This window comes from Sebastes fasciatus, chromosome 10 (assembly GCF_043250625.1).
Source record: "Sebastes fasciatus isolate fSebFas1 chromosome 10, fSebFas1.pri, whole genome shotgun sequence".
Taxonomy (NCBI): domain Eukaryota; kingdom Metazoa; phylum Chordata; class Actinopteri; order Perciformes; family Sebastidae; genus Sebastes; species Sebastes fasciatus.
This window is the reverse complement of record NC_133804.1, coordinates 5,484,640-5,511,969: the sequence shown is the minus strand read 5'-3', so window position 1 is coordinate 5,511,969 and position 27,330 is coordinate 5,484,640. Positions and strand designations below refer to the sequence as shown.

At 41.9% G+C, this 27,330-nt stretch overlaps 2 protein-coding genes across 3 annotated transcripts; one reads left to right on the top strand and one right to left on the bottom strand.

Annotated features, from left to right (window-relative positions):
- Nucleotides 1-2,307: 2,307 nt before the first annotated feature.
- atoh8 (atonal bHLH transcription factor 8) lies at nt 2,308-16,077 on the top strand. 2 transcript variants are annotated; one of them, XR_012595525.1, is made up of 5 exons: nt 2,308-4,283; nt 6,560-6,709; nt 8,357-8,548; nt 14,327-15,120; nt 15,168-16,077. XR_012595525.1 is itself a non-coding variant. In XM_074647782.1 (4 exons), the coding sequence occupies exons 1-4, from the start codon at nt 3,651-3,653 to the stop codon at nt 14,330-14,332; spliced, it is 981 nt and encodes a 326-aa protein (XP_074503883.1). In that variant the 5' UTR covers nt 2,308-3,650; the 3' UTR covers nt 14,333-16,077. The 2 variants fall into 2 exon arrangements, 1 of the variants encoding a protein (XP_074503883.1); XM_074647782.1 differs by having other exon boundaries at nt 14,327-16,077.
- A 3,536-nt stretch (nt 16,078-19,613) lies between these two features.
- On the bottom strand, nt 19,614-27,033 carry tmem129 (transmembrane protein 129, E3 ubiquitin protein ligase). Its single transcript, XM_074647775.1, has 7 exons — nt 26,611-27,033; nt 25,702-25,760; nt 22,502-22,759; nt 22,046-22,206; nt 21,775-21,934; nt 21,586-21,658; nt 19,614-20,394 (listed from the first exon to the last, which is right to left on the bottom strand). Exons 1-7 carry the CDS (start codon nt 26,813-26,815, stop codon nt 20,210-20,212), a joined length of 1,101 nt encoding a protein of 366 aa, XP_074503876.1. The 5' UTR covers nt 26,816-27,033; the 3' UTR covers nt 19,614-20,209.
- Between the last annotated feature and the right edge of the window lie 297 nt (nt 27,034-27,330).

Sequence of the window (27,330 nt, the reverse complement as noted above, 5' to 3'; positions counted from 1 at the left end):
ATAATCAGTCCAGCAGAGAGACAATGAGAGGGAGAGGTAAGGTGAGTGTCTCCAGTAAACGAGACACTGGATGTCCGCCCCTTACATTACTGTTGTAGCAGTGAGATTACAGTAATTCTAGGGTGAGTTTCCCCTATATCCTCATGCTAAAATTGTCTGTAAATCCACCTTTTAAAGCAGTAGATGCCACGAGCTGCCGCAGGGTGTCACAGGGTTGCCACAGGGTGTCATAGGAGTGCCACAGGGTGTCACAGAGTGTCAGGAGTCGCCCTGCTGCAACTTAGATGTCAGGTGTCAGTAGATGCCTCGACCTGCCACATGGTGTCACATGGTAGGGCATAGCCAGAAAACCCACCGTGGGTGTGTGCATCAGAAAAACTGGGTGTGCGACATCCAGGGGCGGACTGGGACTGAAATTCAGCCCCGGACTTTGAGATGGAGAGGCCCTTTATGTGAGCGCCCAGAGGGAGTGAGCTGAACATTTTCTGGCAGTTTAAACACTAACACAGCGCCGCCAGCTGCCACCTCAGTATACACTGATCAGCAATAACATTAAGACCACTAACAGGTGAAGTGAATAACATTGACTATCTCGTTACAATGGCACCTGGCAGTGGCGGCGATATATTAGACAGCAAGTGAACATTTTGAACTTTGAACTTTGTGTTGGAAGCAGAAAAAATGGGCAAGCGTAAGGATGTGAGCGACTTTGACAAGGGCCAAATAGTGCTGGCTAGACGACTGGGTCAGAGCATCTCCAAAACTGCAGCTCTTGTGGGATGTTCCCGGTCTACAGTGGTCAGGACCTACCAAAAGTGGTCCAAGGAAGGAGAACCAGTGAACCGGCGACAGGGTCAGACCCAAGGCTCATTGATGCACGTGGGGGAGCGAAGGCTGGTCCGTGTTGTCCGATCCAATAGAAGAGTTACTGTAGCTCAAACTGCTGAAAAAGTTAATACTGGTTCTGATAGAAAGGTGTCAGAACACACAGTGCATCGCAGTTTGTTGCGTATGGGGCTGCGTAGCCGCAGACCGGTCAGGGTGCCCACGCTGACCTAATGTTATGGCTGATCGGTGTATATTTATCAAAAGTTGTGGCTGGTGGGAAATTCACAAGAGCGAAACTCCGATGTCCGAGTCCAAGTGAATGCAGCAAGAGATAACCAGCAAATGTACTTTTTGAAAATAATACATTTTATGACTTTGGCATAGCTTCATGATATTGCCATGGGCCCTTAGGGTTAATTGTGTAGTAGTCTATAGGCTACTTTATTTTTAAAGTGTCAGTAGGCAGTATATTTTTGGCATCATTGGGCAAAAATTCCATAATAACCTTTCAGCATATTGTAATTCAAGTGTTCTGAGAGATAACTAGACTTCTGCACCTCCTCATGGCTCTGTTTTCAGGTTTTAAAAAATCTAACCAATCACAGGTAATTTCATTGAGAGAGCATTCCTATTGGCTGTGCTCCGGTCATGTGACCGGAACTTGGCGATCCTTCACCAGATTTCACAATGGTGGCGGTGTCACAAACTTTCGAATTTTACAGCTAAACAGTACACTACAAGATGATTCTGAAAACATCTGAGGAGAGAAATAGGCATTAACATAACAGAATATTGATTCATATTTGATCAGCGCTGCCTAGTTTGACCGTTTGGTCGGAGTTCGCGAGTGATTGACAGCCGGCTCTCATAGACGGCAGCTGAACAGCAGACCTAAGATCAGCTCTTACTGCTTGTTTTCCTCCGGTCTGTGAAATCTTGCAGATGCCGTTAGGAGCACCGGAGGACACGGAGGCACATGATTTTTTTTCAGGTTACCTGTTTCATTTACTACTGTCAGGATATAGCGACTGTTTTTTATAAAAATAACTTTTTTTAATCATATTTACTCCAATCTCGCCTACTTCAGCTTTATTGGGCAAATTCAAAGTAGCCTGGGAATTCCTGTTCGAACCCAACACCAGCAAGTGGCACTGCTGACCTGGTCCTGTAACTGTGAGTAAAGGTCAACAACCTATTCATCTATTAATTAACAATCTAATAATTAATCTATTAATCTTTAATAGTGAATAATCTTGGCTAAAATGGGTAGAAATCATAATCATGTCTGATGGAGCTGCTCTAAAGAAATACACTAATGTAAAAAGAAAAGAATTCTCTCTCTCTCTCTTCTCTCTTTCTCTCTCTCTCTCTGTGTGTGTGTACGTGTGTGTGCGTGTGTGTGTACGTGTGTTTGTGTGTGTGTGTGTGTGTGTGTGTGTGCTTGTGCTCGAGACAGCTCCAGCCAGTCAGACGCCAGCAGACGAGCGCGAGCTCCCTTCGCTTTTTGTAACCACTTCACTATCTGCTCCTCTAACGGCTCGCAGAGCGCTGCACGCGACACACGGAGAGGACCGGACCGGACCGGACCAGACCTACCGGTGTCAGCTCAGGAGACACAGCCAGCGGACTAATGAACTCTGATTAATATGTTGGAGAAGCAGTAAGTTACTGTCCCGCGGATCCAGATCACTGGTCTTGAAGTGGCAGTGTGATTACCGGAGCTTTCTACCAGAAGGGATTCATTGGGATGTATATCTGTCTTGGAGCAGCATGTAGGGGACATTCTCATCCTGGACACCTTGAACCCTGACCAGCTGCTAGGGCACTTTTTTTTTTTTAAAGTTTGGTGGAGTTTAGAAAGTCACTAATAGAAGGATCCTCTACTTATTCTGTGTTTTAAACTCTGTTGGCACTCAATGACAGCCCACCAGAAGTCTTTATTTGTTCTATTCTGTAACTAATCCAATAAGACTCTTCATAATAAGACAATAAGTCTTGTGTAAAAACAGCTTGTGGTCATTTGGATTATGTGATCTTGAGCTCATGAAGAGTTGCCATCCTTATTCATGTGCTGTTCACATTATTCTGTCCAGCAGCTGAAGCTCCACTGTGTCTCAGTGTGTGTGTTTGTGTGTGTGTATCAGTGTGGGTTATTCACAGTGCTGCTATGCAGACTGACTGGAGCCACGCTCAGACAGCTCCACTGTAACCCCAGTTCTGAGGCACACAGGCCTGGACGGCTCACACAAGAAAAGAAGCCTTCACAGAACGAGGGGAAAGCTACTACCCTGCAAAGTCTCCCTGGATCCAGAGGGGACGACTTGTGCTTGAACAGCAGATGTTACACAGCTTTGTGTACTAATGTGGATTATTCAGGATGCTGCTATGCAGACAGAGTGGAGCCACAGAAAGTCTGCTGGTGAAGTTAGAGTAACACACACGGCTGTGCAGCTTCTGTCAGTGCAGTTGGACAGCTTGTGTTACACTGTTGGCAGCTGAAGGTTCGTCAGGAAGGTAGTTTTGTGTGTGTATTATTGAACAAAACTCATTAAGTATGTGTACATTATGAATTGGGAACTTTCACATAGACTGGGACCAAAAGTTGTGTCTGAAACACAGAAGTCCCCTTTGACTTTTTGATAGTAAAGAAACCAGCAGGTGACAGATTTGAAAGATGACACAGTGAGTGAAACTTGAAACATTTCATTTTTTGAAGGCTTCGCATTCGATGCACGTAGTTCAGCTTCACTTGCACTTTGCATAGTTGAAATTAGATTTGTAGTTCACTTCACCAGCTTGTTGGTTACACTAATTGTCCGAAAATGAAGAACCCTCATTCACTGAGTGACACCTGGAATACACCCATCAACAAAGACCCGGTAATTATCTCTGTGCCCAGCACTAACAAGAAGTTCAAGAGGAAGTCTCGGGAGCCTAAAAGGCTTTTCAGCGAACCTGATTCTGAGAGGATGTCGAACGTGGACTCGGTAGATGACACCCAGACAGAGGCATGTGATGTCAGCAGGTTGGCTCCGCTGCATAGACAACTGATGATGTCACAGGAGGGGATGGCCAGCAGCACTACGGGGATTCTATCAGGACTACCAGAAGGCAACGTGGCCCCGGCTCAGAGCGGCGCCATAGACATGAGAATCGGCATCAACGTGCCCTCCATCACGTCCAGACTGTCCCAGTTACCTACCTCTCCGTTCTCAAACTCTGAAATCTCCCACTGGCCCACGGCCATCTCCCAGCCTCTGTCCAACAGACTCAAACTGGGCCACCGCTCCTCTTTCCCTCTGTCGACATCGACCAGCCACAGCAGCCACAGCCATTCGCCCAGCCACCAGACCTTCTCCCTGGAGCCCCCTCTGTCGGGTCAGACCGCAGCGCTCTCCATCCAGAGAGCCCCCCAGTGTCACGAGCTCCTGGAGCCTGAGGACCAGTCACCAGAGGTGAATGTGTGGAGTGTCATGAAAAAAATAAAACTTTGTTCTTAGAAATATTTCCTTGGAGAAATATCAATGTATAGAAATTAAAGCTGAAATTATTCATTTATTTTTTATTAGAAATGAATCAGCAACAATTTTGATAATCAATTAATGGTTTAATTTATTAAGTCTTTAGACCTTGACTTGTTTTAGTTTCTCCACTTCTGGGACTATGCTCACTATTCTCTCACATTTTATAGACTTAAGTGGATTCATTGATTAATTGAAAAATAGCCAATTGATTAATCAGTAATGAAAATAATCGTTAGTTAGAAGTTTGTTATTGCTGTGCGGCTGTGATTAAGTGCATTGTACCTCTTTTCAAGATCATTTATCTAATGTGTTGTGCTTATCAGGGTTACATTAGTTTGTTTCCTACAATTTTCAGTGGTGCGGAATTTAGTGGAATATTTTTGTGCTTGTAATCTGGTCTTGTTCTCTTAAAGGTAGGGTCGGTGATCTTGAGAAACTAGCAAGAGTACATGAAATTTAAAAAATGATACAACCGAAAAACCCAGCCCAGTGTTGCCAACTCTTTTCCAATGAATGTCCAAAAGTTCCAAAAGTCCCAAAAGTCCCTAAATCTAGAGAGAAAGTTGTCAAGTCTGCAACACTGACAGTTCATCTGTTCAGGCCTCCCCCCAAAATTATCATAATGAACATAAACGAATGACTACAGCTTACAGCTGTCAGGCTAGCAGCTTGTAGAAGACTCAAGTTATGCACAATGAGTGCACAGGTACTGTAGACAGGCAGGCAGTTAGGTAGGTAGACGGGTACGTGGACCCGAATGAAACATTTGGACGTGCTGACTACAGTCTTGCAACAGCCACAGATACAGGATGTTTTTCCTTCTTTTTTCTGTCAGAGCATTTGATTTATTGATTGCTGTCGGGATGTTATGAGAATTTCAACAAATATAACAAAACATGTATTTGAACAGCACTACCAGCCCCTTCCTTTAAATATTAATTTAAGATAAAAAGGAGCATCTCTATTGGTTTAAAATCTGCAGAGGTGTAGTAATTCTGCGGGTGCAGATTTTGTGTGGGACTGCTCATCAGCGATTACTAATCAATACTTTTGTGACATTCATTGATACCAGATGAATATCTTTTGAAGCTCAACATGTCAGTTACTGTGGTAGGGACCTGCCCATCCTCATGTATGGTGACCATCAGTACAGGCTCAAGAATAAATGGGCTTTCATATGCTGATTTTCTCATTCTGGTGGCCTATTAAAAACATCTAGCAATCAGTATGACTGAAAACCTACAGACTCGTGTAGAATCCCGTGTCTAGAATCCTGGCTCCAGTGAACTGGAATCATCTGACATTGTGATTGAACAGTCCTTATCCTGCTTCAAGCAGCCTTGTTTTTTCTGGTTTCCATTATGAACTCACTGCAAAACATCTGGCTTAACTCTTCTACTGAGTCCAAAAATCGTATTCTCAGTCCAGTGGGGGAACACATTTCAAACAAAAATGTCAAAACAAAACAATATATTGATCAAAAATAAATTTGAATCAATGTTTATTCATCATTTGCTGTACTCCAGTCCACATGGTCCAAAGGTTGATTATGGTGAGGTGTTAATCAAGGTTTGGGTCAAATGATGAACTGCTGCCTTCCAGATCTGAAGATAGGGTTTTCCCATGGGCCTGGATCGGTCTGCTTTAGCCGCGGCGTGCCAAGCCAAGCCAGCAGGGGATAGCCCTGATGCCCTGCTGCTCTCCTCCTGCGTAGCAACCATGGCCAACCTGTGGCATTCTCCTCCCTGTCTGTATAGCTAGGTGACTGTTACACTGACTAGAAAGACATCTAATTCATGATCTAGTCTTATTTTACTATTTACTGGCTATTTACAGCTCACTGAACCATTGCTGTTCACATTAAAAACTATCCACTGATTTTTAATGATGAGCTTCATTAGTGGTGCTATTCTTGAACAAAACAGGTATAATCAACCAGATATGGACATATTCGGTGCTATTTGGTTGCAGGGAGCTGAAAAGAGCTGCAGGTGACAGGCTGTTAATGTGGTTTGTGACTAGCACACGTCATCAAGGTAAAGAACTTGACCTTGCTGTGTGGTGCGGTGGAAAAACACTTGCTGTTCACAGCATGGCTCGCCACAATTAACCACCCGCAGTAGAAAAACTCTATGAGTATGACTTGTGGGTGAAAATCTCTGTTTCAGAGGACAAGTTCAGTAATAATAATGTCTTTCTGCTCTCAGGATTCTCCCAGGAAACGGATGAGTGATGGCGGACCTGGGCGTCACCCAGAGGTCAAAGCCATCCAGCAGACCAGGAGGCTTCTAGCCAACGCCAGAGAGAGGACCCGCGTCCACACCATCAGTGCTGCGTTTGAGGCCCTGAGGAAGCAGGTCAGACTCACAGTCCACACTGAAAAACACACACAAACAACCCACGTGCATACTGTACATATAAACATTGCGCAGAATCACACACAAGGTTCTTTTGGCTTTTGGTAACAATAAATGTGTTGACGGTGGCCTTGGCTTTAACAGAAACTGACACCACAAACCCCACTTCAAAACACCCGAACTGTATTAACAGTGTTTTTAATCAGCGTGATGAAGGACCTTTATTTGTTTGATTTGTATTTATTTTTTGTAAATGAAAGCGATTTTCGTAAGTAACATCATCCCTGTGGAAATCAAGTTATGGGAAAACTGTAAAACAGCAAATAAAACCGAGCGAGTCAAAATCGATCTAATCTCCCAGTAATGATGCACACTGTGCTCGGTGCACCTGCCTGGATGCTGTGAGCGGAAAGGAAGATCGGAAGAGATAACGTCAATATGAGTGATGTGGGAAACTTGTACTTCTGTTCAATCTGCACTTTGATGAATAATGAAACAAACTCAAGCCTCATTTATCCTTACTTGAATATGTGTTTATTACAACATAAATCTGATGTCAGAGAAGATCTTGGTACCGCATGTATGCATGGACACAGACATGCCAAAAACTTAAAGTAGCACTACTTACGCTCAGCTTTATACAGTATGTTCCACGTCATACAGAATCACGTATAATCACACCACCAGGGAGGAGGCACAACAATGTGTTCAACCCTTGGTCCAGACTGTTTACCATGGGAGTTGGGAACATCATCATTTTATCTTAACCTCCAGACACCCAGAGCCTCCTCACATAAAGCATGCCAAGTTTAGAGGCTAAGCCAATACTTTAATCCACTGAGGTGCTGCACCACTGATAACTGGCCTAATCGACACACTCATCACCATGTCTGATGCATGGCTGACCAATTAGAATCCGAGACAAACAATCCCAGTTGAACACTCGGTTAATTTATTTTTCCCGTTGACTTCTTAGTGTCCATTAAACTGGAACGTGTTTCCAATATTAAACACAAAATCGGTAACATCCAGAACCACGAGTAACTACTGCAGCAACAAGCTGTGTGTGTGTGATCAAAAACTGGGTGGAACACTTGACTAGAAAAAGATTGGTTCCTATTTATAGAACCAAGTGCTACAGGACTAAAGCATTACGGATGTTTAGATGAGTGCCTGTAACTATAATTATACAGTGCTATAAGCAGATTATATAACACATGAGTATGTTTTTAATGCATTATAGACATGGACATTTATTTCTTGTCGGTTGGATTATTGCAGTTCCCTCCTCACTGGTCTATCTAAAAAGACTCTGGGCACACTACAGCTAAACCAAAATGCCACTGCTAGAATCCTATCAAGAAAGAACAAATTTGATCACGTCACACCTGTTCTCAGATCTCTGCGTTAGCTGGTTAGTTTTAGAATTTATTACATAATGTTGCTCCTTATTTATAAAGCCCTGAACAGCCTCTCTCCACAGTACCTCTCTGACATACTTAGTCAATATGAGAATATAAGAACTCCTACAGGAGGTCTTTCGGCTCAGGCCTTGCAGTTGTTCCAAAGGGTTGAATCAAAAGTGCTGCAATCAAACAGGTTGCCAGTCAAACATATCAAAATAACTATATGCCCATCTCCCTCCAGGTGCCGTGTTACTCCTACGGGCAGAAACTATCCAAGCTGGCGATATTACGTATAGCCTGCAACTACATCCTGTCTCTGGCTCAGTTGGCTGAGCTGGACTACAGTCCGGACCACAACACTTTGAGCTTCTCTCAGTGTGTGGAGCAGTGCACCAGGACCCTGCAGGCCGAGGGTAGGAGCAAGAAGAGGAAGGTGAGGCTGCACTCATTCTCTATTATACCTCCACCCTACGCTCAGTAAGACGTTTCTCCATCTTCTGACCCTGTCCTGTTTTAATTTGTTGTTATTATAAACTTAACACATTCTCAACAGTTTGCCTGTTGTCTTGATAAATTCCATATAATGTATAATATTGGCAGCACCAGTTCCATCAGTACAGAGTCATGTCATACTCACCACTCTGCTGAGAGCACTTTCTCTTTTTTAACACAAATACTGTTTTTACTCATTAATTAGTTCCAATCATTTTTACTCTGCCATCCTTTTGTTTGCTGTATCACCTGCCAGACATTTCCTTTGTGCAGTACAAGTAGAAGTACGTGCATAAAGCAGTAACAGTCAGCATTCTATCACAGGCAGAGCAGATGGTCACACTGAGCCAGACAGACTCTGAACAACCACCCACATTAGCTTTTCTGCTAAACTCTTCTTCTTATGCCAAGTTCACACTACACCACTTTAACCCTGATTTTCCACTTGACGACAGTTTTTGGAGCTCCCCGACGACCCCAGATCAGACCTGGAGACCTCATTGGGGATTCCTCCCGGTGAAAGATCTTGTAGTGTGTCAGTCATGTAATGTGAATACCACATGACTTCAAGGCTTCCGATTACAAGACATCACGTTGTGTAGTGTGAACATTACAGTGATCCGATGACTTTGAAAGTCGTGTAGTGTGACCATGGCTTTATATCAAATGTTCTTAACCGATAACCGACCCTCGTTAACCGATTATTAACCGTTAACCGACAAGATTTGTGCCTCGCATGCAGCGGTGCGCCAGCTGCAGTGTATGAGCACAACAGACAACTGAGTCCGCAGTTCACTGTCCGGGAACGTTAACTTAGCAGACCGTGAGTGTGAGGTTGTTGGTGGCCTTATAGCTGTGAATGAACGTGTAGCAGTGTGTGTACAGTTTATTTTGTCGGTGAATAAATGCTACAAAACTACAACTCCTCCACTCCGCTCATGCGAGCCAGACACCGGAGTCTCCGGCTCGCTCCGCCTCTTAAGGTGGGCTGTTAAGGTGGACCAGCTTTTCTCCTTAAAGTGACGAGCCGCTCAGCTTTTTAATTAATTATTAACATTTCTTTTAACCGTTTTAACCGTGTGGTAATTTGTAAATAATAGTAATAATCCACCATTAAAACTCCGTACTATATTCACTCATGGAGCTCTCCAAGTTCTACAACACTGTCCGGCACATATTTCAAAATAAAAGCCTCGTGTTGACAAATGAAGGATTTCTGTCCACGTTTCACGCGGGCAGTGTGGCTGCTCTAACCTGTTAACACAGACGCCGAAATAAAAAACAACAGGTAAAGCAGCCGCCACGCGCTGCTGACGTTCCCAGTGTGGACGAGGCTTAATGCATTCACTTGAGAAAAAAAATATATTTTCCCTGTTTTCCTGAATTAACAAGATAGTTATCTTGGTTATTCTGAGAAAAGTTTTCTTGAGAAAAAAAAATCTGCTGTGTTTTTCTGAATTTCCCATGAAGACCTTTTTTCTTTGATAGTATAAAATTATTAACAATACAATTGTAAAAAACACGTCCACATCATTTTTTTTTACTACAAAAAGGGGATGAGTAAATGTGATTTCACACACATTCAATACCCTTGTGGCTATAAAATAAATACATATATATCAAATTGAGTATGCTTGGATGGAAAGGTTTTCATTCATGAAACACAGTCATAGTATACAGCTTTCTCCTCCAGCTTCACACTAATGCACTCATGTTGCTCTTTCAGATGTTAACTAGCGGAGGGCTTTTTCCCTGCTTGCTGCCTGGCTGTTTCTCTCTGTGTGCATGCCTGCGTTTGTGTGTGTGTGTGTGTGTGTGTGTGTGTGTGTGTGTGTGTGTGCGTGTATGTGCTATGTGCGTGCATGTATGTGTTCTCAAAGTTCCAGACACCAGATGTTTAGAGTGGAGGGGAAGTGGAGCTGGCGCCATGAAGGGCAGAGGGCAGCGAGAAGGCACGCGAACTGAAACCACACAAACGCGTGCACACACACACACACACACACACTTGGCACATTCCCCAGCAGTCTCTCCAACACATTCCCCCACTCTGCCTCTCCAGGCCATCTGCTCCAACATACTTTGAAACAAGAAGGGGAAAAAACACAGTCATCATCAGCCTGTCAGACATCAGCAGCTGGTGGAAAGACAGAGAGAGAGAGAGAAGAGAGAGAGAAAGGGAGGGGGGGGGGGTGCCTCTATGTGTGTGTGTGTGTGTGTTTCATGGGGAGGGGGGGATACTTTTTTTATTTTCCTCAGAGCCACTGAGTCTGTGTGCACAGTTAGCAGGAAAAAAATATTTTTTTTGTTTTTACTCCATTGTGATTTTTATTTTTGCACCACCATACTGTAGGTCTGATACACAACTATCAGAACTGGAACTTGACATGGACAACAAACAAACTTAATTAAAGAAGAACTTCACACTTTATTATTTCCTGAGCTGCACACATAATCTCATAGATTGTTGTTGGCACGTGATGTTAATACATTCCAACAATAACTGCTTCTTTTCTGCTCAAAATGAGCTTGTATGTGTCTGCTTGGGCCGCCCAATTACTGTGATATATTCACAGCTTAACAAGATATTAAGGACTTACAAGCAGTAATGTTAACTGTGATTAAAAACAGCATGGCTGCAGCCACGTAGTGACACTCCTCCACAGACACACACACACACACACACACACACACACACACACACATTGGAGAGCCTCTCATATAACCCCTTTCACACCAATGACCAGGGTTGAACCAGGGTTATCTGACACCTTACACCTCTGGAGGATTACAGAGAGAGGTGATGATAGTGACATCAACAATGTGTGCAAAAACGTAAAATGTCACAGAATGATGCATATTTTTGGGATACAGTGTAAATATAGTACACACAGCATTATTAGCTTTATAAAATGTTTAACTATGTTGTATGTATGGAGCTGTAATGTATGCAAAAACATACAGACAACATGCAGATTTACAGTATCTATTCATCAACATGAACCTTTTCTCCTCTGTCTATCTACAGCACCCATTTATCATATACCAGACTACATTGTGCCATCTAATATGATAATATAGGCAACATTTACTAAAGGATTAGACACTTCTGAAGACTGAAATGTATATTTCACTAACTCCACCGTCCCAGCAAAGATTTGCTTCATATAGTCAGAGTTTATTGTCCAGTCCAGTTTGTCGTCCAGCTGCAGCCTGAGGTACTTGTAGGTACACAATTACTCTGCTGACCATACCACATACAACCAAATAGTAGATTAGTGGATTAATTACTTGGCACTTTGCTGTTAAATAACACTAAGTAGCTAAATAAAATGCATGCTGAGCTGTTGTGGCAGAATGTGGGAAGACAATGAGCATTGTACTGAAAAGATGGTAGTCTTGGCCAGGTAACTGAGGGAAAACAGACATCCCCCCAAATAGACAGACATTAGCCAGGACCACTCGGCAAGAACTGAGAACAGCGTACGCATGAATGCACGCTGTACGTTTGACAATTAATCATAAGCAGACTACTTTACACAATTTTACTAGTTGACATAATGTGCCATATCCCACACAGTTTAATACATATACCTGTTCTCCTCAACTTACTGTTGTACTGCTCGATTCGCCGTTTGGATGCGCTGTCAATTTTGGAAGATATGCTTTTATCATTTCGATTTCACTGCAAATATGTATACTGCAACTGATATACCTCTTTTATTTGTTTTATATACAAATGGGAGGCAAACTCAATACTCAAGGCAACATGTCCTTAAGTTCGCTGATGATTCGTGTCTCTCCTCAGTAATGACGACCCTGATCGTGGCTGATCGTAGTGTCAGAATTCACTGACTGGTGTAGGACGTACCCCAAGTGAAGGAGTTCAAGTACCTCAGGGTCTTGTTCGCGAGTGAGGGGACTATGGAACGTGAGATTGGTCGGAGAATCGGAGCAGAGGGGGGGGCGGTATTGCATTCGCTTTACCGCACCGTTGTGACGAAAAGAGAGCTGAACCGGAAGGCAAAGCTCTTGATCCACCGGTCAATCTTCGTTCCTACTCTCACCTATGGTCATGAGGGCTGGGTCATGACCGAAAGAACAAGATCATGGGTACTAGCGGCCAAAATGGGTTTCCTCAGGAGGGTGGCTGGCGTCTCCCTTAGAGATATGGTGAGAAGCTCAGTCATCCGTGAGGGACTCGGAGTAGAGCCGCTGCTCCATTGCGTCGAAAGGAGCCAGTTGAGATGGTTCGGGCATCTAGTACGGATGCCCCCTGGGCGCCTCCCTTGGGAGGTGTTCCAGGCACGACCAGCTGGGAGGAGACCACGGGGAAGACCCAGGACTAGGTGGAGAGATTATATCTCCACACTGGCCTGGGAACGCCTCGGGGTCCCCCAGTCAGAGCTGGTTAATGTGGCCCGGGAAAGGGAAGTGTGGGGTCCCCTGCTGGAGCTGTTGCCCCCGCGACCCGATCCCGGATAAGCGGTTGAAGATGGATGGATGGATGGTGTAGGACGTCCTTTTTAAATATACATGTGTCCAAAACAAAAGAGATGATAGTAGATTTCAAGAAGAATCCTACGGTCTTCTCTCCTGTAAGGATTAATGATCAGGCTGTTGAGGTGGTGCAGCAGTACAAATACCTTGGCACGGTACTGGATGACAGGCTAACCTTGGAGACTCAGGTGGATGCAGCTTGATGACAAAAAAAGCTCATCAGCGGATGTATTTTTACCGTAAACTTTGTAGTTTTAAGGTGGACAACCCTTTTATGAAAATGTTTTACTCTTGTTTTATCAAATCTGTCTCGACCTTTCTCTTTTATCAGCTGGTATGGGTTGCTCACCCCCAAAACAGGAACAGGTTGCAGGACATAGTCAAAGTATGCAGCAAAATTGCAGGCACCACCCTGAATGACTTGACTCCTTTGTTCCAAAGCAGGACCTTGAAGAAGGTCAAAATGTAAATGAATGACTGTTTTTTGTTTACATTTTAATTTTAATTTATCATTGTTGTAGGTCTATGGTACGACGGAGTATTAGGGCCACATTGAGGAAAAAAAATAAATCGGAGATATCGGGAATAAAGTCATAATATTACTTTTTTTTCTCCTTAAGTTATGACTTTATTCTCTTAATATTACAACTTTTTTTCTTGTAAAGTTATGACTTTATTCTCATAATATTACGACCTTTTTTTCTCGTTAAGTTATAAAGTCATAACTTAACGAGAAAAAAAGGTCGTAATATTCTGTAAATCTCAGATGTTTTTTCCCTCAATGTGGCCCTAATACAGTACATTTGCACTTTGGCCCTCACTGTATTAGACTTATATGCTATATACTTAGACTATAAACTGTGTTACCTTCATCACAATGCTCAAATGTTTTGCATTTCCAGACCGATTTATTTATTTATTTATTTTTGCCTAAGATGGCTCTTTTGATAGTAAAGGTTGCTGACCCCTGCCCTAGGGGGTAATAAAGTTTTCCTTGACCTTGACCTTAATATTGTGGATGCTGTATGAAGTTATATATATATATACGTATATATATATACGTATATATATATATACGTATATATATATACTGTATATATATATACAGTATACAGTATATAGACGTTCAAATCAGGAGCTGTAGGAACTGAGTTCAAAGCAGCCAATCTCACAACTGTCAGCTGAGATTGTTTTGATGGACTCGTTCCTCTTTGTGTTTCAGGAGTGAAGCTGGGTCCGACACATGAACCTCTGATGAAGCTACGAGGATGCAGTATACTGGGAGGACAAATGACGAGATGAGGATCAGAGAAAAGATGAAGATGAAGTGGATAATTGGAAGCGTGAACTGGATGAATTATACTTTTTTTTTTTGTCATGAGTTGCTCTCACCACTCATTAGTATCTAGCATCAATACTTACCTGAGGTGGAATTGTGAAAGTTCAAGGCCCACGACCAACAACAACAGCAACAACAACGAAAAAAGACAGAGATGCAAAGTGACGTAGGGACTTTAAAGGATCAGCCCGCGGAATCCATCAGCATAACCTCCACTCATCTATTCATACAGCTACACACATGTATTGGAGAAACTACTGGCTTGTTAACGCCATGTTTAAGTAGGGGAGAGCCGGTACGAAAGTAACACGGCAGCCCATACAAGTCTGATATGCCAAACTACGCATAGCCCGCACCAGGAATGTGAAGAATCATGTGTTTTGGATCACTCAAGCGGTCATCTTCTTGTGTTTATTTTTTCATGAGTCATAGTTATGATCATTTGACAGATTAATTTAGTACTTAAACACATCCTGAAGTTTGACAGGACAGAGTTCTTCAGTACAGCTGCAAGTCAGGTTTAACTGTCAGGGGTCATTGTCAGGACAAAATAACAGATGTTTCTTTTGTCCTTCCACACCCTCGTTACTGTAGAGTCTAACAACAGAATGAAATGTGTTATTATCAATTATTACACGGCTGTGTTGAATACTCGATTCTGATTGATCATTCATGGCGTTCTGCGGTCTGTAATTTCTGTATAACAGACCGTTGCTATGTATAGCAGACCGTTGCTTTGTATAACAGACCGTTGCTATGTATAACAGACTGTTGCTATGGGCGCAGTTCAGATGTCGGACTCTGGCGGACCGTTTTTGTGTCAAAATATTGATTTCTTAAGTAAGAAGTCGTGTTATAAGCGGGATAATGTACAACTAGTGGGTTATTGTTGCTTAAGAATCTCCTTCTGAGGGGATTCTTTCACAACAACGACCGGCTCGCTGTACATTATCCCTTACTGAAGTTGTCTGAATCTGAATCACTGTTACATTTTCTTTAACAGTTGTAAAACGTTCGATGAAATTAAAAATTGAAATTGAAAATTAACTTTTATAAAAAAAAATTATTAAGATTAAAGGACATAATATGTTTGCAATCACATATTAACAAGGACATTGTCAGACATGTTTAATAAAAACAAGAAAAATATAAATAATTAAAGTTTATACCGTTATGTTACTTTCGTCCCAACTGACGGGGTCGAAAGTCACATTATACTGAAGTCGTTACACATTTTACAAGATAACACCTGGTATTGATAGGACACATAGTGTATGTGAGCTGTCGATCACAACAAAAATGAGTTTCTGTCTGTAACGTTATCTTTTAAAATGACGTTTATCTGAAAAGTGTTACTTTCCTACCGCTCTCCCCGATGTATTTCCTGGTTAACTTCGTCATCATGAGCATGAGGCCCGTCTAGTCGCAAGTGAAAATGCTCTGAAACAGTTTAATAAGGATGAAACATTTGAACTCAAACAGCAGATATTATATTTAGAATATTCACTGCGGTTCAAGCAGCTCAATTGTTAAGCAGTTTCTAATAGTAGATGTTTTATAGTTTATAAGTCTGTTATATTTCAAAATATGCCAATTATGATTTTTCAATACAAATAAAAATATTTGCAAACATATTACCTCCACTGTGATTTTTCCTCAAACAATACAGTGAAACAATATACGTACTATACATTGTATTTCTCTCTATGTGCTTTAATAGTAAAGGCCACAATACGCTGTTACGATCAACACAAATATTAAAGGGCCACTACAGTGATTTAAAGGGGACATATCATGCTCATTTCAGGTTCATGTTTGTATTTTGGGTTTCTATTAAAACATGTTTACATGATTTAATGTTAAAAAAACACATTATTTTTTCTCATTCTGTCTGTCTGAATATACCTGTATTCATGCTCTGTCTGAAACACTCCGTTTTAGCGCATTTCAATGAAATGGCAACGGAATTGCGTTGCTAGGAAACAGCTTGGGTCCATGTTTACTTCCTGTCGGCTGATGTTATTCACATACACTGCAACAGGAAATAAACTGGGACACATTTAGTATGTTTACGTTTAAAACTGAAATGGTCTAAATATTGTAGATTTGTGACATCACAAATGGACAGAAATCAGCTTGTTTCCAACGCACAGTTTCTGAATACGGGCTGTGTATATTTCTCCATGGATTGAGTGTTTTGATACTTCTACAGTATTTATATATCACTTAAACCTGCTTTATGATATAAAATGCATGAAAACCTCACTTTTTACAATATGGGACCTTTAATATTGCACCTCTATAAAGGTGGGGGGAGTTGTGAGAGAAATTATTTAAAAAGAATGTTCAACATATGTGCAGCAGAAAGTGAGATATCCTGACTTTTAGTCCATAATCTGAAGTTAAAGTCCAAAAACACTGGATCCACTGGATTTCCCATGAAGGGTATCTTTCATTAGAAGCTCCCTGCCTGATAGTTAGAGAGCTGGGACAGTGACATTGAATTTTGGCATCGAAAATAAAATTTGGCATTGAAAACACTTGGACACAACACAGGAGTAGACGCTGTGGCTGTCTGGGAGGAGATGTCTGCCAAATATTCGGTAATAAAATTGGGCTACCTGAACCAAAAAGAGTTCATCTGCAAAACAGCATCCAAAAGAAAACACACAGTAGGTCAGTACGCTGACTGAGACGGCTGGAACCTCGTCAAACTTGTATTATTGTTTGTTTGCTCATAGAAAACAAAGGAAAATTCTCCACACATACAATTCACCTCTTCAAAGCCTTTTGATGATTTTATCAAGACATTTCTTATAGTATACTTACACATATACAGTAGCCTATACACCGATCAGCCATAACATTATGACCACCTGCCTAATACTGAGTAGGTCCCTTCTACCGCCAAAACAGCCCTGACCCATCGAGGCATGGACTCCACTAGACCTTTGAAGGTCTGCTGTGGTATCTGGCACCAAGCTGTCAGTAGCAGATCCTTTAAGTCCTGGAAGTTGCGAGGTGGGGCCTCTGTGGATCGGATTTGTTTGTCCAGCACATCCCACAGATGCTCCATTGGATCGAGATCTGGAGAATTTGGAGGCCGATTCGACATCTCGAACTCGTTGCCATCCACATGATGTAAAAGAAAACGTGATCCATCAGACCGGGCCACCTTCTTCCATTGCTCCGTGGTCCAGTTCTGATGCTCACGTTCCCATTGTAGGCGCTGTTGGCGGTGGACACGGGTCAGCAGGGGCACCCTGACCGGTCTGCGGCTACGCAGCCCCATACGCAACAAACTGCTCCTCACTGTGTGTTCTGACACCTTTCTATTAGAACCAGCATGAACTTTTTCAGCAGTTTGAGCTCCAGTAGCTCTTCTATTGGATCGGACAACACGGGCCAGCCTTCACTCCCCACGTGCATCAATGAGCCTCGGGTCTGACCCTGTCGCCGGTTCTCCTTCCTTGGACCACTTTTGGTAGGTCCTGACCACTGCAGACCGGGAACATTCCACAAGAGCTGCAGTTCTGGAGATGCTCTGATCCAGTCGTCTAGCCGGCACTGTCTGGCCCTTGTTAAAGTCGCTCACATCTTACGCTCGGCCATTTTTTCTGCTTCCAACACAAAGTTCAAAAATAAAAATGTTCACTTGCTGTCTAATATATCCCCCCCACCTGCCAGGTGCCATGGCAACGAGATAGTCAAGCTGATTCTAGTGCATTAGTGTCTGTTATGGGTGAATACTCAATACTTATGCCAGTACTAGACTACAAAATACTAGTTTTGCTAGAGCCTGATATGTGATAGCAAAATGTACAATGCTGTGATGTTAACACAGCATTAGCTATCATTAGCTAATGCCGGTCACTCACCGAAACAGCTGCCCAGCTGTTCACTGGTTCTCCTCACACCACAACTCCATTTCTCGCCGATGGGCATTATTTCTTCTAATCCTTGTCTGTCTGTCTGTTCCTCGTCTCTCGGACACCTACATGTAGCAGGCTCATGATTATAAGGCTGTGGTCCAGCACATTTGTATGAATATACATTTACGATCTCTTCAGTGTCAAAACTAGCATTGGGATCCATATTTCTTACTGGTAAACTTGACCTATCTTGGCCGCTCTTACTTCTGTTGTGATTTGACGCTATACAAAAATAAATTGATTTGATTTGATCTTCTTATCTGGCTTCAGTAACCCTAACAAACGAGATCACGCTAAGCAGTCCTACGATGGTGGTTATCAACTCTGTAAATCAACCCAAGGTTTCTCAATCTGGCTGTGAGCGCGTTCACATGAAAGGGGAGGTGTCTGCAGTATCTGACCAATCACAGACATGGACAAGTCTACTGTCAGCAGAGCGGCACATTTTACAAAGGAAGAGCAAACTATAATATTAGACAAATACGAAGAAGTAAAACACTTAATCCAGACTATAATTAACACAGTTGAAGCTGCCAAATGCAGGAAGAACAGCTGGCAAAAGAAAAAACTCCTGATGTGTAAATGTGTAAATTAACAGACTAAATTAATTTAACGGAACACTTAAATGTCAAGATGGTGCAGTGATGTATAAATAGCTTTTGGAAGTGTATTTGATGAACGGATTACACTTCATTACGGCCTTTAGCAACGATTTGGTGTGTATAACTATTTCCGCCTTCTTTCAGCTGCGTCCCCGTGTCCGGTGGTATGAAACGGATTCAAAGCGGTAAACACCCGAAGCATACAGCCAGCTGTCCTTCCTGCATTGGTCAGTTTAAACTGTGTTGTTTTTAGTCTGGATTATGACTGTAACTTCTTCATATGTGTGTAATGTTATCATACAATCACCGCACCGAGCTCTGATTGGTCAGTAGGCGGTGTTTTCATACGAGCTGATCTCTTATCTGGAACATAACCTGCTCACGAGCAGGTAAGCGGTTCAGCATCAGTTACCATGGCGATCTACCCCGGTAAGAAGTGAACCACCTTCGTAGGAATGAAAACCCTGAAGTTACCTCGCTAACCCCAAATCCTGCTTCGTAGTACAGGCCCCAGATGTCACTATAGTGTATATAGATGTTTTCCCCCCCGAAAATGTAGTTTCTACATAATTTTCCTATGCATTGACTCACCGGGGTCTCCAACCTGCAAGTTGCTCTTTAAATAAAAATCAATTGTGCTTTTACAGAATAACTTTATAACTGAGAACATGTAAAGGTTTTGAAAGAATAAACAACGAGGCAGATGTAGATTAAATCCTTGTGTCTGCTGGGCTGTTCCTGAATGACCATGTGATCACTTGAGAGTTGCTCTGATGATGGTTTTGATGTAAGTAGGAGCAAGTCAGTTATACGTTGGCTCTGTAGAGCATTCTGAAGTGGATGTTAAGTGATACAGGCCAGGTACAGTGGTCATAGGCATTTCTTTTTGCTTGGATTTTCTCCTTGCAGTCAGTCTTCATGCCAACCTAAACACATTCTGGATGTCTCCTCAATGACTGCACAGAGATCAGGCAGACTGATTTCATCCCTCTTATTTGACACCAAACAAGCATATCTCACTAAATGGCACATTGATCGTGCCATTTTACACTATGCTGGGGTTCGAAACAAATGTTTTATCAGAACCGAGTAATGATCCCTCCTTATTGAAAGTACAGAATGAGCAGGTACATACTGTCATTAAGTTTGTTGATGAACAACGCTTAAAAAACACACCTCCACATTATTTTGAGAGGGAAAAGTCTGTTTTGATCTGTTATGCGTGTCTTTTGTCAGTGGACCACACAGATGTCCAGTATACAGAACTTGGCTCTACAGGTGGGGCAGGGGACTCTGCTGGACAACCAGGTTTCGGGTCTTTGCTGGTCTTGGCGGCTGGCGAACCATCGACCCAGACAGGACAGACACCACATGGGTCTGCAGAAACACTGCTGGCACTCTGGCTCGTTGTCAGCTCCTATAAAACACACAGCAGCAGTCACGGGGTCAGAATCACACAGAGATAGACATAACAGCTAAGAACAAGGACAACAATGCTAGACAAATAAAAAGGTAAGGAATAGATAGGACCATGGTCTGAAATGAACTTTTCTCACTTCCTGCCACTGTGGCAGGCAAGTATTTTTTTTTTATCTGCCACTCAGAAATTTGATCTGCCACTTTTGAAATCTGCGCTAAATAAAGGAATAACATTTTAGATCTGATGTCATTCAATGTTCGATATATTTTACACAAAAAATATCATATACATGGTAGATTACAGTGTTGGAATTACACCGTAGAGGGAGGTTACTGTACACAGTACTGTACTGTACTTTGTTATTGTCATCTATAGTGGTTATTTGCATAAAAACACACAATTCAAATGATTAGGATTATTTAAATATTTGCTTTGATTAAAAAAAATCTTGGAAAGTTGTTATGACGTTAAACAAGTCATAATTCTCTCTCTAATATTTATTTTATATTGATGTGAAAACACCTCCTTCAAACAACTGGATTTATTCAAGCTCCTCGCCAAAAACGACATTTTACGAGATTACATTCGAACACATCATGATAATGTTGTAATTTACCTTCGCCCCATAGTCCTTTTCCCTGAGCAGACTTTGAACGCCTCATAATAATAACTCAATGGCACCTCCGTTAATGTTAGTAGCTCTGCTATTTAACCAAGCAGGACTGTGCTGCCCACCTGCTGCTAACAGCTAACGTTACTAACTCTCCTCCTGCTGATTTAAACACAGATTTGTTGTTCACAGTGGCGCATTATCAGGGAGAAATAGGGTGCACCCCCTCAGGTTTAGTAGCGCCATGCTTTTGAGCGCTTTATTTTCTCTCCGCCGTGTCTCTGGTCAAACAAACTGAAACATGATACAGCCGTGCGTATGCGTCATTGTGCACGCGTAACTGGTAAACTGGAAAGCATTGAAGGGGAATCGATAGTCACGGAGGCCTGAGATGCCAAGAAAGCGGACAACTACAGTTCTCTATTCCCATCACTAGCGTTTTCCCTGCCTGCCAAAGGGGCGGGGTGTCCTGGTGATTTCACCCGCCAATGCCAACAATTTACCCGCATTTGGCGGGTGCTAATTTCACACCCTGGATAGGACTACATTAACTAACACACAAACATGCACACGCTTACCTTCTGCGTGGCAGAGTCTGACCAGCTTGGTGTTTGATGGAACCTGCATACAGCCTATACAGGGTTCCACCTCCTGTGTGTATAGAGAGAGAATATTCTTCAGAATCATTTTTGCATTGTTATTGTGATCATATGGACATGGATTTTAGCAAAGCAGTTGCATAAACACACACAAACAGCATAGTGTACCTGTCCACTGGGGAGTGTGTATGCTTGATTGAGGTCCACCTGAGCTCTAAATGTATCCAGGAAGAGTTCACTGATGGTTTGGTGGATCACTACATTGGCAGAGTTTCTGATGGGAACGTGGAGCTTCTCCCTGAGCTCTGCGTACTCCGTAGAGTTGAGCCTGGAAACAGTGGAAAGGTGACATGGCTTTTTCGGACATGGCATGTGCCGTTTTGTCCCGACAGCTCAAGACCACACTGACACACACACACACACACACACACACTCGTACCCGATATTAAATGCTTTGACGGCAGGGTTGACGCTGTCCACTCTCAGGGTCAAGATCTGCGAGGGGGAGACCGAGTCTGGACTCAGCTGGTGCTGTCTGGACTCTGTCACCGTCACGTCACATTCACTCTGTAAGGCCATGTAGACGTGATAGGTGGTCACCTAAGAGAAGGACAAATATCGGTCAGGCATGTGGATGAATGTTGTTGTTGCTGATTTAAAATACCTAAATACCTGGCAATCTACACATATGGTGATGATGACACCTAGCTTTCACAATGAGAACTGCATTTGAATATAACCAGCAGCCCAAATACAGGTCTAATTTTAGAATAACTCAAGGACCATATAAATCAAGGTGTCAGCCAGCACATGGCTGACAGGCCGTAGTTTGGAGCCCTCAAATTTGCACCAAAACAACAATGTGAACACAGATGAAAGGTTTTTTTTTACTCACCTTTAACACCCAGCTGTCAGTAACAATAACTCTGGCTCCAGGCGCCCCTGTGGCAAACTTATCTATGCGTCTGAACTCATCGTTGATGCTGGTTGCCACGGAGCCCCAGCCGGCGTGAGGAGGCCGTACGTGGGCCCGCAGGGATCGGCTGATCGGATGCTTGTGCCAGTGATGATGGGACCAGTAGATGACGAACGTCCAGCTGGTCAACTGGAGGCAGAGGGAGAGGAGGAGAAACGCTCTCCAGCCGTCGCTCACCTGGTGAAACACAACATGACAACACAGCTGAGACCGACAAAGATTGTACATTTAATTACTGAGGCAGAAATGGAAAAAAATAATCTTTCAAAGCAGTTGTATCACAAAATCCCTGAACTTTTTGTTTGGATTGGAATGAGATAGAACTTTGACAAATCAAAGTATTAGCAGAAAGGAATTTCCCTTTCATGGCAGCTAGATTCTTGCGATATCACGAGATCACACAAGATTCACAGGATCACGTGAAAATCCATCTTGTCAGGCTTCAAGTAATGTGTTTGTGTCCGGCGAGCCGGAGCACGGACCGATTAGTGTCCCAAGAGGAGCTACAGGCGTGGCTTAGTTGTGTGTTACCACACTGTAAGACGACAGGGAGAGGTGACTGTATGTTCTAAACAACAATGGCGGCTTCTTTTTCTTAATCTTTATCTTTTATTTGGATCTCCAGTAGCTGTGGCTGAAGCTCAGCTTTCCTTCCTGGAGTTCACTCAAAGCACTGTGAACTCTTAAACTACACTTCAGTACATAATCACATTACAATCTTTACCAACAATGACCACAACAACAAAAGCGACAGCAACAAAACACAACAATATTCAAGACACAACCCGACACACAACACACGACCTAAGTTCCTAAGTTAATACTATTCTAGTTAATACTATTCACAGAGTATAGAGCTAAATATGATTCATTAGTGGTTGGACCGTAGCATGTCAGAATACAATAAACAGAGCAAGCAACAACTTCTTTTATCATAAATATTAACAGGACTTTGTATTTATCCAACATTAAACCTTTTAGGATTTGATGTGAGCTAATTATCAGCAGACACAGAGAGTTGTTCAACTAGGAGATGTTTTTTCAATGATAATAATTTAAATAAATTTTTGCTATTGCCAGGCAGAGTGTTCCATGTCATCATTGCTCTGTACACTATAGTATACTTTTCAACATTTTTGTTTTCACCTAAGGAAGTGTGAATCTGCCTTCAGTGGCATGCCTGGTACTGTACTCATGTTCATCAGAACTGAAGCATAACTGTTTATATAATACCCGCGGCAATTTAGTTACTGATATATTTCTAATGAGATTAAGCAACGCAGCAGTAAATCTGTCTTTTACTTTTAACCACGATAGACTGTTATGCATTTCATTGACATTAGTTCTGTATGAACAAAGTAGTAAACAACGCGCTGCCTTATTCTGGGCAATTTGCAACTTCTTTATGTGTGACACGGCAGCACTAGACCAAACCTCTGAGCAATAGTCCAGATGAGATAAAACAAGTGTTTTAATGACATTTCCCCTTACATTTGAAGGTAAAACATTTGAACATCTCCTTATAACGGAAAGACCCCTGCCCATAAAGGAAGAGGTTAGCGTCGCTGCTGCAATAGCATCAGTTATATCAGAACTGGGGAGTACTTCTTCATTGAAAGAAGAGCACAGTACGGCACTGAAGGCTTTTTTTGATGGGAAAGATATTTTCGCTCCTTTCTACCGTCTGGCTTCGGCAAGAGTTTGATTGACAGGTGGTTCATCCAATCACCTGCCAAGTACTTTTTTTAAAGTGCCTGCCCTTTTCCAAACTATGACGGCTTCTCAGATGGCTGTGTGACGAACGATATCAATAAACGATATCAAGAAATAAAACATATTTCAATTATTAAAATACAGTATTGCTGGTATTTACTGAGCAGAAGACACTGCTGAGCTTTTTATTTAATTTTAGTCACAACTGAACACAAAATCTGGTGAAAAATATGTTAAGTTAAACTCGGTTATTTCAACAGGTGTTACAATTTTAGTCCTCCAAAAACGTTTTGTGAGGATTGCAACTCGATCAGAGTCACACATCTCCTCTGCTCCTCTATTTCAGAAACTCTACATTCTTACTATTTATGATATCAATATTTCTCAAATATGTGTTTTTATTTAGAAGATACTTTCTGGTGAAGGGAATATTCATGAGCAGTTCAGGACCTATTTTAAAACAAATTCTCAGGTTCATTCTTACTCAACCCGTCAATCTCTAGATCTTCATCCTCCTAAATGTCTCACTAGTAGAGGTCATTTTTCGATAAGATTTAGGGGAACCAAATTATGGAGTAGCTTTTCACATCTATCAATAAACTGTTCATCTATCAAATGTTTCAAAAGTTGCTTAAAGGGGCATTCAATTGATGTTTTGTAATTGCTGCCCATATATCTGTTTTTATCTTATTTATATTTATTTATTTCCACTCACAGTGTTATGTTTGGTTACCATTGCCCAGAAGTTGCACACCGGCAATATTTGCTATTATCTGTTTATATTATGTTTATTTTTTGTTTAAAGCTTATATTGTGTATTGGTAGAATTTCAACATTTTTATTCTTATTTTACTCTAACGTTTTTACCTATTCTATTGTTATTTTTACTGCTTATTTGCACCGACAAAACCAAAGCAAATTCCTAGTGTATACCTCATACACCTGGCAATAAACAAGATTCTGATTCTGAAGTCTTTGTAGATATTTAAATCAATATCCCCCTCACAAACACTAACCACACACACACACTTGTCTTTTTTGATAAATGTATTGTTATTGTTGTTATTATATATATCTTGTTCTAATTGTTTGTTATCACTATTATGTAGTCTTATATCATTTCTTTATATTAATTTTGTCTATCGGTGGAGGCTTCAGATAAACCCAGTGAAGTTTTTTTGCCTCTTCCTGCACCTCTATTATTTATTTATTTATTGTTATGTTGTGTAGTCTTAAATTGTGCAAAAATAAATAAACAAATAAATCACTGGTAATGCATGTATATATACTGACACAAGGCGTGTTCACAGACAAATCTGCAGATGGACAGATAGATAGATAGACAGACAGACAGACAGACAGACAGACAGACAGACAGACAGATAGAGAGGGACAGACAGGCTGACCTCGTGAATGTATCCCAGGTTTTTTTCTGGAGCAGCGATACACATCCCCATGTAGTAACCTGGAGAGATCACATAAACAAAACACACACATGATATGAACAACTGCTCCAAAATGACCCCATCAGAAACAGACACATCCACAACACCTACAGTGTTGACAGAGCATTCTCTATAGCCGCCTCCTCCCTCTGGAACTCACTCCCCAAACACATCACAGACTGCATCAACCTGTCCACATTCAAATCACTCATCAAAACTCACCTTTTTAGAACTGCTTTTAATGTGTGATTAATATTGTGTGTTTTATATCTTTTTTCTGATGTCCTTGTTTTATGATCTTTTTATCTATGTAAAGTGTCTTTGAGTTTTTAGAAAAGCGCTATATCAATAATATGTATTATTATTATTATTACAGTACCTACACCATACACACAAACATGGAAGCAAAACTGTGCGAGGACATTCACTGGTTGTTGTTGTTGTTGTTGTTGTTGATGTCTGTAGTGCAGCACATTGGGTGGTGAAGAGTGTAGGAAGTGTAGCTCTGTGAATGTCCCTCACCTTCCATAAATAGTTAGACCATAGTGGCATTTAAAGTCCACCTTCACATGGAGGTGTCAAGTGTCGGGCTCATCGTGTGTATTTATTATATTTGACATGATAACACAATCTAGTAGGACGTGTGTTAATAACCGTTGTCAAAATGTAAAATGGGACTTAACTAAAACTACACCTTCAAACAAATGACTTTATTAATATGATCCAACATGACGTTATTAAAGTCAGCTGCTGCTGCTGGTGAACTGTGTGCTACTGTGCTATCTAACTAACTTCTTCAGTCTAAATCTCAGTAATGTGTGACTAATGTTGTCCTAGTTCTCTGTCCCTGTCCTGCTGTGAGGTTTGTACCTAGAGGCAGAGCGGAGTGCAGCAGCAGGGTGATGCTGGTCCTCCTGATGTGGTACTGGATGAAGCCCACCTCCTCGCTGCCCAGCCAGGAGGAGAACAGGTTCTGGACGGTCAGACCGGCAGACCGGAACTCGTTGGGTGTGAAGACGAAGCAGAGAGAGAAGACGATGTAGGCCAGAGTGAAGGACAACTCAGGACTCTCCATAGTTGATCTAGTTTACTGCTGCAGCCTGCTGCCGTGGTGAGACCGACTAATGTCTCAGCTGCTCTACTTCCTCATACAGCTCTTCTCCTACACGTCTACACGTCCCCCTCTTCTTCTTCTCCTTCTACACGTCCCAAGCTTCTTCTTCTTCTCTGAGGTTTATTGGCGGGTTTGCAAACACTGTTTTGGCGCATCACCGCCACCAGCTGGTGGATCAGTCTGGATCATATTCACTAGATTAAAAAAACAACAAGAAAAAGAAAAAGAAAAGGAAAACAAACAACCTCATATTTTTCCAATCATATTAATTAGTTTAAGATACTGAAATAATGTTCTATAAAACTCATTTAGTGAGTTATTTTGTAGAATATCTATTAAATCAAAGTGTACTTTAATCTCTTTGAGGCCTTGACTCAAATGCCTTCTTTCTTCCTCATATCAATTCAGTTCAATTCAATTCAATATGCTTTATTGGCATGACTGTTAGGTGAACGATATTGCCAAAGCGTCAATTC

Bases quoted from the DNA above. Each gene is read 5' to 3' on its own strand.
- atoh8 (XM_074647782.1), top strand. From the start codon at position 3,651: ATGAAGAACCCTCATTCACTGAGTGACACCTGGAATACACCCATCAAC. The intron at 4,284-6,559 runs GTGAATGTGTGG...TTCTGCTCTCAG, and splicing joins CTGAGGACCAGTCACCAGAG to GATTCTCCCAGGAAACGGAT. The intron at 6,710-8,356 runs GTCAGACTCACA...ATCTCCCTCCAG, and splicing joins TTGAGGCCCTGAGGAAGCAG to GTGCCGTGTTACTCCTACGG.
- tmem129 (XM_074647775.1), bottom strand. From the start codon at position 26,815: ATGGAGAGTCCTGAGTTGTCCTTCACTCTGGCCTACATCGTCTTCTCT. The intron at 25,761-26,610 runs GTACAAACCTCA...TGATCTCTCCAG, and splicing joins GCACTCCGCTCTGCCTCTAG to GTTACTACATGGGGATGTGT. The intron at 22,207-22,501 runs GTGAGTAAAAAA...TCCTTCTCTTAG, and splicing joins CTGACAGCTGGGTGTTAAAG to GTGACCACCTATCACGTCTA.